The sequence below is a fragment of the Cervus elaphus genome, chromosome 10 (assembly GCF_910594005.1).
Source record: "Cervus elaphus chromosome 10, mCerEla1.1, whole genome shotgun sequence".
In the NCBI taxonomy this organism is placed as follows: Eukaryota; Metazoa; Chordata; class Mammalia; order Artiodactyla; family Cervidae; genus Cervus; species Cervus elaphus.
In genome coordinates this window covers 18,507,039-18,524,220 of record NC_057824.1, presented here as the reverse complement: position 1 = coordinate 18,524,220, position 17,182 = coordinate 18,507,039, and the positions used below count along the sequence as shown (strand labels likewise).

The 17,182-nt window shown below is 49.7% G+C and overlaps 1 protein-coding gene across 1 annotated transcript in view; it reads right to left on the bottom strand.

Moving 5' to 3' along the window:
* C10H16orf96 (chromosome 10 C16orf96 homolog) overlaps positions 1-16,402 on the bottom strand; it is a 38,234-nt gene extending 21,832 nt beyond the window's left edge. The window contains exons 1-7 of the mRNA XM_043915636.1: positions 15,959-16,402; positions 6,564-6,668; positions 5,374-5,454; positions 5,074-5,160; positions 4,491-4,964; positions 4,212-4,444; positions 3,407-4,104 (exon numbers count right to left, since the gene is read on the bottom strand). Coding sequence (XP_043771571.1) covers positions 3,407-4,104; positions 4,212-4,444; positions 4,491-4,964; positions 5,074-5,160; positions 5,374-5,454; positions 6,564-6,668; positions 15,959-16,381 — 2,101 coding nt within the window. The 5' untranslated portion in view covers positions 16,382-16,402. The remainder of the gene's footprint in view (positions 1-3,406; positions 4,105-4,211; positions 4,445-4,490; positions 4,965-5,073; positions 5,161-5,373; positions 5,455-6,563; positions 6,669-15,958) is intronic.
* Positions 16,403-17,182: the final 780 nt, after the last annotated feature.

Here is a 17,182-nt window from a genome sequence, read left to right as displayed (position 1 = left end):
GCGCTCAATATGCCAGCAAATTTGGAAAACTCAGCAGTGGCCACAGGACTGGAAAAGGTTAGTTTTCATTCCAATCCCAAAGAAAGGAAATGCCAAAGAATGCTCAAGCTACTGCACAATTGCATTCATCTTACACGCTAGCAAAGTAATGCTCAAAATTCTCCAAGCCAGGCTTCAACAGTACGTGAACCGTGAACTTCTAGATGTTCAAGCTAGGTTTAGAAAAGGCAGAGGAACCAGAGATCAAATTGCCAACATCCGTTGGATCATTGAAAAATCGAGAGAGTTCCAGAAAAAACATCTACTTCTGCTTTATTGACTATGCCAAAGCCTTTGACTGTGTGGATCACAACAAACTGTGGAAAATTCTTAAAAAGATGGGAATACCAGACTACCTGACCTGCCTCCTGAGAATCTGTATGCAGATCAAGAAGCAACAGTTAGAACCAGACATGGGACAACAAACTAGTTCAAAATTGGGAAAGGAGTATGTCAAGGCTGTATATTGTCACCCTGCTTATTTAACTTATATGCAGAGTACATCATGAGAAATGCTGGACTGGATGAAGCACAAGCTGGAATCAAGATTGCTGGGAGAAATATCAACAACCTCAGATATGCAGATGACACCACACTTATAACAGAGGGTGAAGAGGAACTAAAGAGCCTCTTGATGAAAGTGAAAGAGGAGAGTGAAAAAGTTGGCTTAAAACTCAACATTCAGAAAACTAAGATCATGGCATCCAGTCCCATCACTTCATGGCAAATAGATGGGGAAACAGTGGAAACAGTGATAGACTTTATTTTTGGGGGCTCCAAAATCACTGCAGATGGTGACTGCAGCCATGAAATTAAAAGACACTTGCTCCTTGGAAGAAAAGTTATGACCAATCTAGACAGCATATTAAAAAGCAGAGACATTATTTTGCCAACAAAGGTCTGTCTAGTCAAAGCTTTGGTTTTTCCAGTAGTTATGTATGGATGTGAGAGTTGAACTATAAAGAAAGCTAAGCGCTGAAGAATTGATGCTTTTGAACTGTGGTCTTGGAGAAGACTCTAGAGAGTCCCTTGGACTGCAAGGAGATCCAACCAGTCCATCCTAAAGGAAATCAATCCTGAATATTCATTGGAAGGATTGATGCTGAAGCTGAAGCTCCAATACTTTGGCCACCTGATTCGAACAACTGACTCATTTGAAAAGACCCTGATGCTGGGAAAGATTGAAGGCAGGAGGAAAAGGGGACGATAGAGGATGAGACGGTTGGATGGCATCACCGATTCGATGGACATGAGTTTGAGTAAGTTCCGGGAGTTTATAATGGACAGGGAAGCCTAGTGTGCTGCAGTCCGTGGGGTCGCAAAGAGTCGGACACGACTGAGCAACTGAACTGAACTAAATCCAAAATAGTATCATTTTGGGAATTCCCTGGCAGTCCAGTGGTTAGGATTCCATGCATTCATTGCTGAGGGCATGGATTCAATCCCTGGATGGGGAATGAAGGTCCCAGGAGCCACAGGGCCAAAAAAAAAAAAAAAAAAAAGCGTCATTTTAACATGTGATCAACAAAATGATTAACAATAATTTCACATTCCTGTTTTCATAGTAAGCCCTCAATATCCAATATGCACTTTTAGATTTTTTTTTTTTAATGTGGATCATTTTTAAAGTCTTCATTGAATTTCATACAATGTTGCTTCTGTATTATGTTTTTGTTTTTTTGGCCACAAGGTGTGTGGGATCTTAGCTTCCTGACCAGGGATCAAACTCGTGCCCCCTGCATTGGAAGGCCAAGTCTTAACCACTGGATCACAGGGAAGTCCCTGGTGTGCACTTCGTATTTGGACCACATGAAAACTTGAACTTGCCCCATTTCAGATATTTGACAGTCTTGTGGTATCCTACCAGACAGCTCAGGCCTAGGGAAACCTCTCTGGAATTTATTGCCCTTCCAGAAATGGTCCTGAGAAAAACTATGGAGTGTTTACTTGTGGGAGTTCATGAAATGTATTATCCCACAACAAGATGCAAAGACAGGTTTAACAAAAAAGGAGTGGGGTGACAAAAAGTACCCTATATCCAGTTTCAGAGGAGAGGCCAAAACGTGATGTCCACGGCACAGCTAGGAGGGTACGAGAAACTGCAGCCAAGACACATTTACAAGCTATCTTTAGTTTTCTTAACAAAAGTGGCAGCTGGTCAGAAGTAGAGTTTGGGATACTACGACTTTATGTTTTATATTTAAATTCATGACTGTCATAACCTGAGCTGTGCCCCAGGATTCAGAAATTGACATGGATCTTTTTGGCTGCTCAAAGTTCTACTTTTTCAAGATCCATGGGACCGCACCTGCCCACCAAGGGTGGTGCCACATATGGATTAGACTTGGGCTAATTCAACTATTACACTTGGCAAAGAGCACAAAAGCAAGATAATGATTCAAAGAGGCGAGGACAGTGGATCTCAAAGTGGGTTCCCTGGGTCACCAGCAGCATAAGCAGCATCCCCTGGAATGGGTTATAAACAGAAAGTCCGGGGTCCTACCCAGATCAACAAGCCAGATCTGGGGCTGGGCCCAGCAGTCTGTGACTTACCAAGACCCCCAGGGATGCTGAGGCAAGCTTACGGTTCAGAACTTCTAGGGTAGACCACTCCCCACCCTCCATTTCCCACAGTGAACATATGCTCAAAGTGGGCATGAACTGGGAGCATAAGTCTATTGGTCTTGTGTGCTCAGTCCTGTCCAACTCTTCGCAGCCCCAAGGCCTGTAGCCCACCAGGCTTTTCTGTCCAGGGGGATTCTCCAGGTAAGAATACTGGAGTGGGTTGCCATTTCCTATTCCAAAGGATCTTCCTGACCCAGGGATGGAACCTGTGTCTCCTGCGCCTCCTGTATTGGCAAGCGGGTTCTTTACCACCAGTACCACCTAGGAAGCCCCCTATTGGTCCTACTGCCCCCTTGAACATGACTGTGGCTTTTAAGGAAATATATGTCTGCTCAGCTATTTTTCCTAATCCCAAGTTGACCACATCATCTGGGGTCTGTTCAGTGCTACTAGAAACTCTGGTTGATCTGAACTTATCAAAACACTGTACAGCACTACTGTTTTATGGACAATTGAAAGGGAATTTCCAAGAGTAATTCTGACTTGTGCTTTTCCCCCTTAAGCACCAACTTTAGACTGTAACCAGCCCTCTCCCTTAAGATAAGACCTCACTGTACATTCATTGTAAGAAAATAGACTAGTAAGAGGTTAATGCTTAAGCCAAAGGAATGAATGGCTAATGGTGGTATTAGCCAAATGGTTACATTTTGTTGGCATAGCTAAATGGAGAGGAGGTGCTTCTCAAAGGCCACAGGGAGGGCCTGAGCCCTCCTTACCCTTCCGGGAGTCAGGCCGGGCCTACCTAGATAAGTCATACGCTGCTGCAGGTTAGATGACAGCTGGGCAAACTCTTCTTTCAGGGTGTCGTGTCTAACGGGCATCTGGGCTATGTGGCTCATGGAATACCTGACAGCCTTCTTCTTGTCTTCGGGGGTCGTGGCATGTTTGGCAGCCAGCATGGCCTGGGACAGGGCCGTGTTGGAAGGGACGAAGACAGAAGAGCATGAAGGAGAGAGCAAGTCCTCATACTTCACCTCCAGCAAGTCTTCCATCTCGTCCCCGGGGAAGGCCCCATGCGAGGGCCCCGCATCCAGAAACTCTGCAAGGACCCCTAAGGGCCCGGCTGAGGCTGCGGCTGTTGCTACAGTGGCCAGTTTGGTGGCGGGGGCGTCCTTGATCAGCTTGGCAGCGGCCTTGGCTGCCCGGGCCGCCGATGCGGCCACATCAGAGGTGTAGGAGGCAGCGGCCGCGGCCGTGAGGGCAGCGCTGGGTTTCATCTGCTGAACGGCAGACCGGAATCCCTTAGGGAGGCCTCCTGGGGGGACCTCAGCTCTCAGGGCTCTGTCCCGAGGGCCTCCCCTTTCCATGGAGGAGTATTCTTCCTTTTCTGAGAGAGCTGAGAGCTTGGACATGTCTCCCTGGCGGTACATGGACCGCTGCAAACGAGGCCAACCTGAGCCCAGCTCCATGGCTGGGGGTGGAGCCCTGAGGCCCCGGAACCTGGCAGGCGGGAAGCCCATTGGGCCTAGGCCAGGCTGGAAGCCCCAGAAAGGCCAAGGGCTGGTCCCGGGAAAGCCTCTGGGAGGAGGCCAGCCTTGCGGTGGTACAGTCCAGGATCCTGATGGTGTGGGTTGAAGGCCCGGGGCAGGTTCCAGTTCAGGGGCAGGCCCAGGTCCGAACGCAGGCCCAAGTTCGGATGAAGGCCCATGTCCAGGTGCAGGCCCAGGTCCAAACGCAGGCCCAGGCCCAGGTCCAGGTGCAGGCCCGGGTCCAAACGCAGGCCCAGGCCCAGGAGCAGGCCCGGGTCCGAACTCAGGCCCAGGTTCGGGTGAAGGCCCAGCTTCAGATGAAAGCCCAGGCCCAGGAGCAGGCCCGGGTCCGAACACAGGTCCAGGCCCAGGTCCAGGCGCAGGCCTGGGTCCAAACGCAGGCCCAGGCCCAGGAGCAGGCCCGGGTCCGAACTCAGGCCCAGGTTCGGGTGAAGGCCCAGCTTCAGATGAAAGCCCAGGCCCAGGAGCAGGCCCGGGTCCGAACACAGGTCCAGGCCCAGGTCCAGGCGCAGGCCTGGGTCCCAGCGCAGACCCAGGCCCAGGCCCAGGCCCAGGCTCTAGCACTTGGGGCTGGTCTGGCCCCTCAGCCCCAAGGAGCAGAGCTGCTTGGGCAGACTCCTCCTCCAGCCTCTGCCCTGGCACCTGGTACTGCCAGATGGTCTCCAGGAACCTGGGGTGCTGGATGGCCTCTGAGAAGTGGCTGAGACCCCCTCCTCCGTGGTCCGAGGCTGTTTGAGCAACTGTGGTCTCTGAGGCAAGCTCCGAGATCTGCCACAGGTCGGAGTCTCCCAGCAGTTGTGGAGCAGCTCCCTGTGGGATGTGGGGCTGGGCTGGTGGGGCTGCTCCAGACCAGCTCATAGTCACCCTGTCACCCGTCCCTCTCCGACCCCGGTCCCCCTCCACCACGTCCTTCACTTACCGGGATGAACATGGCCTCGTGGAGACTGCTCCAGAGCACCAGGTCCTCAGGTTTGGGGATGGCGGTCACCTTGCTCTGGAGAGAAGTCTGCGGGTGGGATGGGGAAGGAGGTGGGGAACAAGGGTTGTGAACCCAGAGGGTGCGGTGCTCTCAGTGGCTTCCTCCTCCACAGCTGCCCTCCACACTTGCAAATAGAGGGGCCTTTCCAGACTGTTCTCCTCCTCCCCACTACCCACCGCCGTGCATCCCTGGGCCTGGAGGGCGTGGATCTGGGGTGGGAGGATGGGGCCGGGCCCTCACCACTTCCCGCTGCAGCACACTCATCTTCCGGTTCTGCCCTCTCAAATCTTCTGAGAAGGCGTCTATTCTTTGCGGACTGATCTGTCAAATGAGCCAAGCCTGTGAGCCAGAGTGTACAGGGTCTGGTCCCGGCCCAGTTTCTCCCCCAGTGCAAATGCAAGACCTTAGACTGAGAAACCAAGAGGGAAGAACAGTTTCCAAAACAAGTGTTTCCCATGGAGTGAGAAAAGGTTCCTTGGGCAAGTAAGTCTGGGAAATGCTAGGCTTAAAAATCATGTAAGGGGTTTCTGTACTGTAGGACATTGTGGAGCCTTCAGTGGACCAAAGTACATTAAGAATCTCCAAGGAAAAAAAAAATCTCCAAGAAGCAGGCTGAGAAGGCATTGTTGCCAAACAGATTTGACCAAGGATCCTGTTTAGCGTTTCATAATACAGTTTCCTGATGGTCCCCTTGCTGCTACAGAGGGGAGCTACCCAGCCCAAGAATGAAGTTCCTAGAGTTGCCATGATGACCAAATGTGTACACTGACCTGTACATTAGGGATGATAAGGTAAATAATGTTATCTGGGGGCAAGTTTGAGCCCAGATCTGACTCACCAGCTGTGACCTTACATTTCAGGGATTCTATATCCTTTCACATCATGGCAATGTCTGGGGTGATATCCTTATGGCTACAGAAGGAGCTAGAATATATGCCTATGCTAGGTTTACTCTACTTTTCAGTGTGAACAAAGATTTCCAGACAAAGAATAAGTATTCTCTTTCTGCTAAGTTGATGGACTTTAAGTCTGGAGCTGCCAGAACTTGAGGAGTACCTGCCTGAGAACGAAGCCAACCCAGAGGGAAGTACCACTGAAGGAGAAACCTTGCCGTGGTATGAGAACCTTGATCCGGCTGTACCTGACAGCATTCCTGACATTTTTAGTAAATGAGACAATAAATTATTTTGCCTAAGGCAGAATGAACTAGGTTTTTGTCACTCAGAAATGTCTTTTCACAGTAGGGTGAGGATCGTGGTGGAAACTGCAGAGTGGGATGGGCCAAGTGGCTGGACCATGTCAGTCCCCTTCTCTTGCCCCCGTAGCTATATTCTTTGACTAAGAATAGGCTTCTTGGGTTTATCTGGTCATCCCAACCACCAGAGGTCCAAGCAGCATGACCACTGTGAGGGATGCTGGGGAGGGTCTACCTTCTCAAACACGTCTTTCAGCATGGCCACCTCATTCCTGAGGGTTTCAACGGAGACCTTCAGTGCATAAATGTCCGTGAGCAAATCCTGCAGGGTTCTTATGGACTGAAGACGGGAAGAGGAAAGGAAAATGTGAAGTTGAGTGTAGTTAGCGGAAAAGACAAGTTAAATGTGGAAGCTCTCTGGTGGTGGTGGTCATGGTTCTAGAAGTCTTCTTGGCTCTTCCAAGGCCTAGGCTGAAACATATTCAGAGGTCATAAAATGACACTGAAGTCAATCATGCTCTGAGCTCTCAGGGGCCCTAAGTGGGAAGGGGGCAACCCTGGTTTGAATGTGTTCAGTAAGCAGGAGTCATTCATCATGAAGCATCCCATGCCCTTTAATGAGAACCACTGGAGGATCAACAAGGCAGTTACTGGATTTACATTTTTAACGGGTCCTTATGGCTGCATGTGTAGATTGACCCTGGGAGGGTAAAGGGAAAAGCCAGAGGAGGAGGGAGGAAACTTCAAAGCAAGAGCTGATGGGTGCAGTACTAATCTTATAGTTAAGCTCCATCAATGACTGGAGCTGTTACTGCATTTTCCTAGATTTTGAAGTCCTCAATCATTAAACGGAGAAGGCAATGGCAACCCACTCCAGTACTCTTGCCTGGAAAATCCCATGGATGGAGGAGCCTGATAGGCTGCAGTCCATGGGGTTGCTAAGAGTCGGACACGACTGAGGCGACCTCACTTTCACTTTTCAGTTTCATGTACTGGAGAAGGAAATGGCAACCCACTCCAGTGTTCTTGCCTGGAGAATCCCAGGGACGGGGGAGCCTGGTGGGCTGCCGTCTATGGGGTCGCACAGAGTCGGACATGACTGCAGCGACTTAGCAGCAGCAGCAGCAGCAATCATTAAATGGGTATGAAAAAATGTGATAATGTATATAGAGGGTATAGTGCATAGTCAGGCATTCAGATAACAAAAATAACAAAAAACAGTGAAATGGCAGAAGTCCTTCTTATCTGTGGTGGTAGTGGTGGTGGTCTAGTTGTTAAGCCATGTCTGATTCTTGCGACCCCATGGACTATAACCTGTCAGGCTCCTCTGTCCATGGGTAATTACATTAAATGTAAATGTAAACATTAAAAGGCACAGATTGGCAGAATAGATAAGCAAATATGATCCAATCTCATACTATCTATAAGAGACACATTTTATTATCTATTTATTAATTTTAGGCTGTCTTGTGCAGCATGTGGGATCTCAGTTCTCCAACTAGGGATCATTTAGTTATGGTGTGCAGGATCCTTAGTTGTGCCATGTGGGATCTAGTTCCCTGACCAGAGATTGAACCTGGGCGAGGTAGGGTAGTGCATTGGGAGTGCAGAGTCTCAGCCACTGGACATCAGCGAAGTCCTAAGATATAATAATTATAAACGTATATACACCTAGTAGTGAAGCCCTAAAAATATATGTGGCAAAATCTGACAGAATGGAAAGGAGAAATAGTTGAGGACTTCAATATCCCATTTTCAATAATGGATAAAACAGCTAGAAGATCATCAAGGAAACAGGAGATTTGAACATCACTATAGACCAACTGGATATAACAGACATCTACAGGACACTCCACTCAACAGCGGCAGAATACACACAGGACATTCTACAGGATAGCCTATACTAAGGCCATAAAACAAAATTCAATAAATTTAAAAAGGATTGAAGTCACACAAAATGTGTGATTTTTGTATAACAAAAATATATAACAATGGAATTAAATTAGAGATCAGTAGCATTTGATTTGGAATTTGAAAGTTCACAAATATATGGAAAATAAACAGCCCTGTCCTAACTAAACAATGGGTCAAAGAAGAAATTGCAAAGGAAATTAGAAACGCTTTGAGATGAATTAAAATGAAAATACTACGACTTCCCTAGAGATCCAGGTGTTAAGACTCCCTGCTCCCAACGCAGGAGGCCTAGGTTTGGTCTCTGGTCTTGGAACTAGAGCCCACATGCTGCAACTATGAATCTGCACGCCACAACTATAGATCCTGAGTGCAGCAACTAAGACCCAGTGAAAGTGAAAGTGAAGTTGTGTTCGATTCTGTGCAAGCCCGTGGACTGTAGCCCACCAGGCTCCTCCATCCATGGGATTTTCCAGGCAAGAATACTGGGTTGCCATTTCCTTCTCCAGGTGATCTTCCCGACACAGGGATCGAACCCCGGTCTCCCGCATTGCAGGCAGACGCTTAACCCTCTGAGCCACCAGGGAAGCCCCAAGACCCAGTACGGCCAAATAAATAAATAAATAAATAACTTTTAAAAAATAAATAAAATGAAAACACAAACACACCAAAACTTATGGGATGTAGCTAAAACAGTGTTTAAAGAGAAATTTTAGCTGGAAGTGACTATATTAACAAACAAGAAAGATCTCAAATCAACAGTCCAGCCATTAACCTTAAGACACTGGGGAAAGTAGATCAAAATAAACCTAAAGGGGGTAGGAAAATGAAATGATAAAGATTGGAGTGGAAACTAATGAGAGAGAAAATGAAGAATAACACAGGAAATCAATGAAACTAAAAGCTGGTTCTTTGAAAAGATCAACAATAAATCTTTTGCTAGATTGACCAAGAGAAAAAGAGAAGATTCCAATTACTAGAATGAGAAATGAAATAAGGAACATTGCTATTGACCCTACAGAAATAAAAAGAATTATAAAGGAATACTATGAACAGTTGTATGCCAAGAAATTAGATAAGTTGGATAAAATGGACAAATTCCTAGAAAGACATAAACTTCCAAAGCTGACTCAAGAAAAAAATAATCTGAATAGACCTAAACAAGTAAAATTATTGAATTATCAAAACAAAAGCAACACATGAAAAAAGGCCAAGCCCTGGTGGCTCCACCAATGACTTTTATCAAAACTTTAAAGGAGAATTAATACCAACTCTTAACACATTATTGACTAGAGACGTATTAACACTACCGGTGTTAGTTTCTGCAAAAATCCCTGGATCAGTAATGTGTTAACAAACTTTTCCAGGGACTTCCCTGGTGGTCCAGTGGTTAAGAATCCACCTGCCAATGGAGGGCACGCAGGTTTGATCCCTGGTCCAGGAAGACCCCACATGCCACAGAGCGACAAAGCCCATGTGCCACAACTGTTATGGGCCACACGCCACAACGAGTGAAGACCACGCGCCTAGAGCCCGTGCTCAGCAACAAGAGAAGCCACTGCGATGGGAAGCCCACACACCACAACGAAGAGCAGCCCCCCACGCACTGCAACTAGAGATGGTCTGTGCACAGCAATGAAGATGTAGTGCAGCCAAAAATGAATAAGTAAATAATAGATCTGGTAAGAAAAAAAACAACCCCAGACTTTTCCAAAAACAGAGGAATTCCAAAGTTATTCTATGAGGCCAGTATTGCACTGATAAAAATCAAAGACACCACAGGAAAACTACAATATGGATGCCAAACTCCTCAACAAAATGCTAGCAAACTGAACCCATAAACATATACGACAAATAATCCAGTTAAAAATGGGCAAAGATCTGAACAGACATTTCTCCAACTATGATATACAAATGACCAATAAGCACACGAAAAGATGCTCAAGATCATTAGTGATAGTCGCTCAGTCGTGTCTGACTCTTTGCAACCCCATGGACTGCAGCCCATACAATTGATAAATACAATTATTTAGCAAAAAAAAAATTACTGATACATGCTATAGATAAACCTAAAGATATTACAGTAAGTGAGGAATGGGGCTCAAGGAGGCACAGGAATGGAAAATGACAGCTAATGGTTTAAGCGGGTTCTTTCCGGGTTGTTGGAAATGTCCTAAAACTGACTGTGAAAGCTGCACATGTGTGAGTATACTAAAATCACTGCATTGTACGTGTGCGTATGCTAAGTCGTTTCAGTCATGTCTGACTCTTTGAGACCCCATGGACTGTAGCCCACTGGGCTCCCCTGTCCACGGGGTTCTCCAGGCAAGAATACTGGAGTGGGTTGCCATGCCCTCCTCCAGGGGATCTTCCCAACCCAGGGACTGAACCCATGTCTCTTGTGTCTCCTGCATTGGCAGGCAGGTTCTTTACATCAAGCACCACCTGGGAAGCCCACTGCATTGTACACTTCCTTTTAAATTGAGGTATAAGGACTTCCTTCCCTGGCAGTCCCGTGCTCAAGGCCTCGCCTTCCAGTGCAGCGGGTATAGGTCTGATCCCTGTCCTGGGAGCTAAGACCCACCTGCCTCGCAGACAAAAAACCAAAACATAAAACTGAAGCAGTTTGGTAACAACTTCAGTAAGGACTTTAAAAATGGTCCACATTAAAAAAAAACAAACTTAAATTTAGTATAATTGGTATATAACATTGTTATACACTTTAAATGGATGAACTCTCTGTTATGTGGAATATATCTCAATAAAGCTTTAAAAATTAGCATTTTTGTTTTACCTGGGGGAAACTGTCAACACTGTCTATTGGATAGTATTCATGAGTTATTGTTAATTTTGCTGGGAGTGATAATGGTATGAAGAGACCGGTTTTCCAAGGCCTTATCTGCTGTAGGTGGAAAAACGCTTTTCAGAGAAATCTACAAGGACCAGGTCCCCCATCCATGTAGGACTCCTCCCCCTCCCCTTGTCTCTCCGGGTGCAACCAGGGGCACCGAGTTACCTGAGCAAGTATCAACCTCCCTCCCACGGGGAAGTGCAGGGCAAACCCAGAAAAGATGGCCTGGCTGCCCTGCAGGCAAGGGCTGCACCAGAGAGAAGGAAGACTTCTCAAGAGGCGCTGGTCTCAAAGGCTCAGCGGTAAAGAATCCACCTGCAATGCAGGAGACTCAGGAGATGCGGGTTCGTTCCTTGCGTTGGGAAGATCCCCTAGAGGAGGGCATGGCAACCCACTCCAGTACCCTTGCCTGGAGACTCCCAGGGACAGAGGAGCCTGGTGGGCTACAGTTCTTAGTGTCACAAAGAGTTGGAAATGACTGAAGCAACTCAGCATGCACAGTGGGACCCACGGGTGTATTTATGGAAACAGGGTGAGCCCGAACAATCTTAATATTAAATAACAAACAGTGGCCCCTCAAAATGAGAGGTGGCCCCGTGAGAGGTGGCCAGCCAGCAGGAGTTATCATCACAGATGAGATAACCGAGGCCTCAAGGAGACAGGCAGGGGTTTCTGAACAACTTTCTAAAGCTCCTGGTCAGGGCTGCCTGGGAGGTGCGGGCGGGGCCTGGGAACCTGCGATTCTGGAAGATTCCCTGGTGCCCAAAGTCTGGGTTGGCACCCCCATGGAAGTTATGGAGACGATGCACAGTGAGCCAGGAGCCCATGCTTTCTAACTCAGCAGTTGTCAATGGGGCAGTCTGGCCCCCAGCAGGCATCTGGCCAAGTCTGGAGACATTTCTGATTGTCATGACTTAGGGGTGCCCCTGTCCTCTAGTGGTTGGAGGCCAACGATGCTGCGTAGTGTCCCTCAGTGCATGGGACAGTCTCCACCACAGAGAATCCTCTGGCCCCAGATGTCAACCACGCTGAGGGTTAGAAACTGCAATCTAAGCCTGCTTAGTGAGGCCCTGCTGTCTCACCCCCGAGCCCCCAAACCCGGCAGTGTGCTGACCAGGAGCACCCACCCTCATGCCATGCCTGTAGGCCTTCCCAAGCTGTCTCTCCAGACGTCCCCTCGGTGCCTGCCTTAGTCTCCAGGGCGCCATTCACCCTGTCTGGGATGGATGCTGGGGCTGGCAGGCTTGTCTTTCCCCATAAAGGGTGGCATTTGGTCTGCCAGACTGACTGATGCAGGCGGAGGTGGGGAGGATGGTGGGGGTAGGTTGCAGACTCTTAGCTAAGCAGCCTGCACCGCCCTAGAACCCGCTACCATGGCAACCCTGACAATGGGTCACCGTGGTAACCCCAGCACCCTCAACCAGGCTGGGACTTGGTGACATTCTGTAACAGTGGTGGGGATATTCCTAGGTGCACAAGCAGTCCTCTGAGGGCGGCGTGACCAGTTCCGAACCTGTCCACCAGTTCACTGTGTGAGCTGGCTGAGACATTCTGGGTAACTGTGATTTCTAAAAGCCTTCATCCATCAAGGCAGGCTGCTCTGGAGGGGCTGACACCTCAGACACCATCCAGCTCCGAGGCCTGCGTGACCTGCCCTCAGTCACCGCTGCAGCCTGCTGTGTGTCTAGTAACAATTTTTATCTTAAGGTCTATCTGTCTGTGGTTAGTACAGTCACTCTGGCTCTCTTCTGGTTGTTACTTGTGTGCAATATCTTTTTCTACCCTTTTATTTCCAACCTGTTTGTCTTTGAATCAAAGTGTGTCTCTTTGAGATAGCATATGGGTTAGATGATGTATTTTTTTTCTTTCTTTCTTTTAACTGATTCTGCCAACCCCTGCTTTTTGCGCATATGGTAAAACACACAAAACAATACTAAAGTGCACAATTGGGCGGCATTCGGCACATTCACAAGTGTGTATGACCATCACCACTGTTTAGTGTTCCAGAACATTTTCATCACCCCCAAAAGAAACCCCGTTCCCACCAGCACTCAACCCCCAGCCCCTGGCAACCGCCACTTTCTGTCGCCATGGACTGGCCTATTCCGGGCAGACTGCCTGTGAACAGAGTCATGCACGGTGCGGCCTTCTGTGCCCAGAGGCTCTCACTGAGCACGGGATTTACGGTTCACGCTGTGCCGCTTTGCCCCTCCTCTCATCAGGCCACCTTGGCCAGAACAGACAGCCAGCTCTGTGCTGAGCAGTTCCCACGCTTTATCTTGCTTTATTGTAACAATCTTGGAAGGAGGAAGCCACGGCCGCCCCTCACCCCTTCCGGGTGATAAGTGGCGGGGCATCTCAGCGTCCACATTCCTATGCCTTCCGCTTGCCCACTTGGCACAGGCTGACACTGGCTCCCTGTTTTCTAACCCTGACCTCCCTGTACCTCCATTTCCTCATCTGTAAGCTCAGGATAATGACAGCACCTGCCTCTTAGGTCAATAAGAAGATTGACGGAGGAACAGATGTAGCGCCCGGCTCACCTGGCACACGGCGAGCTCTTATTCGCAAGCTCATTCCCCCCGGGGATGGGGCCAGTCGGGGAGCCAGGGCGAAAGGGAAGTGAGGAGAAGGGGCGTGAGCCCCAGCAGTCAGGCTGGTGGACTCTGGCCTGTGCTTCTCGTGGCCCAGCGACTCTGGGTTCTAGGAAGGGAGTTAGGCTTGTCTGTTTCTGACTTCTCTCCAAAACGCTGGCACCGGGGCTCCCACCTTTCTCAGCTTAGACATAAAGCCCGGTGGCCCCTGTGTGTGGATACCGTCTGGGGTGTCTGCTACTCCAGGCAGTGGGAACAGGCCCCCAGGGGCTCTAATTCTTAAGCATCACCCTGCCTGTCTGGCCAGGAGTGGATGCCTGACCCCAGGTGTGCTGTCTCATTCTCTTACCCCAAAATTATAATCAGAAAAACTAGAGACTGGCGGCTGGAAGCTGAGACGGGTTTTTTTTTTTTTTTTTGAGACGGGTTAAAGTCATATTCGAGATGCAGGTCTGTGAAAGCTTTCACCCTATCAGGCCCGCCCACCGACTTCTTCCTTTTTTGCTGCTGCTGCTGAGAAACCCCTGCGTCCTTCAAATAATACACTCCTTTGTTTAAAAAGAGTCTCAACCCAAATGCCCATCAACAGGGGAGTGGTTAAACCCGATGTTGTCTGCCCCTACAACAGAATACTATTCAGCCATAAAAGGGGGTGAAGCACAGACCCAGGCTACAATGTGGGTGAACCTGGGACATCTGGTGCTCAGACAGAGAAGCCAGACACAAAAGGCCACATATTGTACGATTCCATTTATGCGAAATGCCCAGACCTGGTAAATCTTTAGAGCCGGAGAGCAGGTGGGTCTTGTCGGGGGGTGGGGTGGGGAGTGACGAGGACACAGGGTTCCTTTTGGAGCCACGGAAACAGTTTAGAAGGGGACGGGGTGGTGCTCGTATTACATTATCAATGAGCCAAAATGCCACGCGGTTGTTCACTGTGTGCTATGCGACTTGCACTCAATTTAAAAAAGAAGAGTGTTGGGGAGTTCCCTGGTGGTCCGGTGGCTAAGACTCTGCGCTCTCTATGCAAGGGGCCCAGGTTCCATCCCTGGGTCAGGGGACTAGATCCCACATGCCGCAACCAAGACCCGAGCAGCCAAACAAATAAAAATATTTTTAAAATAAAAATAAATGTGAAAAAAAAGAATAAATAAATAAATAAATGTGAACACAAGAGTGTTAACCTAAGACATCCTGAAATGATCCCTCCGTGTGACGGGTGTCCTCTGGTGCCCCCGCAAATCCATCCTCTGCCCCCACTCAGGGCCCCCAGAAGCTGACCAGCAGGTACTGTGCCCTTCACACCCCGGGGTGCTCTGACTTCTGGCCCTACTGTGCGACCAGTGGGAGGAAGAGAGGAGAGAGGAGCCAGGGTAATTATTCCCCAGGATCCAACTCTTCCCCAAGGCTACAGCTCTGGATGGATAACTGTGTGGGGGGTGGGAGGCAGGCGAGCGAGTGGTCCAAGGTGGGTCCTGAAACAGGAGGCCTCGGCTCGCCGCCTGTTCCACCGTCACAGGCTCTGCACCCTCAGCCAATCCATGAACATTTCTGGCTGGCAAGTTTCCTTGCCTGGAGGTCCTATGCTTCCCAGGGGGCTCAGATGGTAAAGAATCCGCCCGTGATTCAGGAGACCAGGGTTTGATCCTTGGGTTGGGAAGATCCCCAGAGAAGGAAATGGCAACCCACTCTGGTATTCTTGCCTGGAGAATCCCATAGACAGAGGAGCCTGGGGGCTACAGTCCATGGGGTCGCAAAGAGTCAGATATGACTGAGCAACTAACACTTTCCATTTCCTCACCTGCAGATCCTATAGGTCTTCGATTCTTTTTTTTTTCCACTGAGGTGAGATTCACATAATATACCGTTTGAAAGCATATTGTTCAGAGAATGCATTTAGGGCATTCACAATGCTGTGCAATCGCCAGCTCTTTGTAGTTCCAAAACCTCATCATCACCCCCAAAAGGAAGCCCCGTAGCCACTAGGCAGTCCCTCCCACCCCCGCTCCCTCCAGCCACTGGCAGCCACTCATCAGCTTTCTGACTCTGTGCATGCGCCCCCTCCGGACACTGTAGCCTTCTTTCCTCTACGCTGATGAAGGATGCCAGCCTGGCCACTCAGGTTGCTAAGTCAGGTTCCACCTGAGTCCAAAGCTGAATCCCTCCCCCTGTTTAAGGGAAGGGCCTCTCATCGGGGGTGGGGGGGCGGGTAGGGGTGAACGCCGGGCAGGAGAATCAAGGGGAAGGGCCGTGTCTGGAGGCTGGGCGGCTTACCTTGGCCACAGCCTCCTCGTTGCCCTCCACTTTCTTCCGGAGCCTGATCAGGTTCCACAGCTCCTGGGCGGGCTGCCTGGTGCCCTGGCTGCTCTCCAGCAGCTGGGCGGTGGACGGCACGTCCCTCAGGGCGGCCAGCTGGCTCTCCAGCATGTCCACGCGGCTGACCAGGTGGTCGAAGATGTTGCCGAGCCTCTTCAGGGGGCTGAGGGTGGGTTGGGCGTCCCCTTCCCGTGGCGGGAACGTGACTGACACAGAGGCTTGGAGGAAGTCCTCATCCCCCGAGAGGTCCTTCTCAAGCTCCGCCATGTGGATGTGCTCCAGGATCCCATGGAGCAGGAAGTGCAGGGCCTTGAAGTTCACCACCCCGCACTGCGGGATGGCGATGTTGACTAGCTCTGAGAACTTGAGTGAGAAGCTCATCTTGCCAGGGTCATGGGCTGGCCCTGGCCGGCCTTCTGGGCATGCGTGGGGACAAGCGGTGGCTTTCAGTGGACCCTCGGGTGGCACGGACAGGTCCTCAGGCTCCTGGGGGGCCTGCAAGTCACAGTGGTCAGGGAGAGAATGGCCTCTGCCCTGGTCAGAGCTCAGATCACTTTCCAGTTGCTAGGACACCAGAGAACGTGGGCGAGTGGGTGAGCTTCCGAGAGCCTAGGGTGGGCAGGGTAGCTGCTCAGTTAGTTGCTGAGGAATGTTCCGACAGGCCCGTGGGCCGTCTTTTATAAATACGCTGTGTGTGCTAAGTCGCTGGGGCATCTCTCCAGTTGAGATGCGCAGGTTCAGTAGTTGGGGCGGGCGGGTGGGCTTAGTTGCCCTTGTGGCATGTGGGATCTTGGTTCCCCGACCTGGGATGGAACCTGCGTCCCCTGCTTTAGGAGGCAGATTCTTAATCACTGGACCTCCAGGCAAGTCCCCAGGCTGACTTAATTCAAGTCCTCCAGTTATGTAAGAGCTGATGACCCCTTCTGGGAAGCAGGCAGGCGGGTGACAGAGAAGCACCTCACTGCTCGGAAGCCTCTAGAATCAGGACTCCTCCTCGGAGTTAGGAAACCCTAGGTTCCTGCTCTGGGAGCCCAACAAACTGAGTAAATGTCAGTTCAATAGCAGATACCAAAGCAAGCCCTGAATTTCTCCTTGTGTAACTGAAGAGAATTCATGTTGGAGCAGACACTTTTTGTAGCACCAGTATAAATTTCACATACACCATCGGTCAAGTATGCAGCT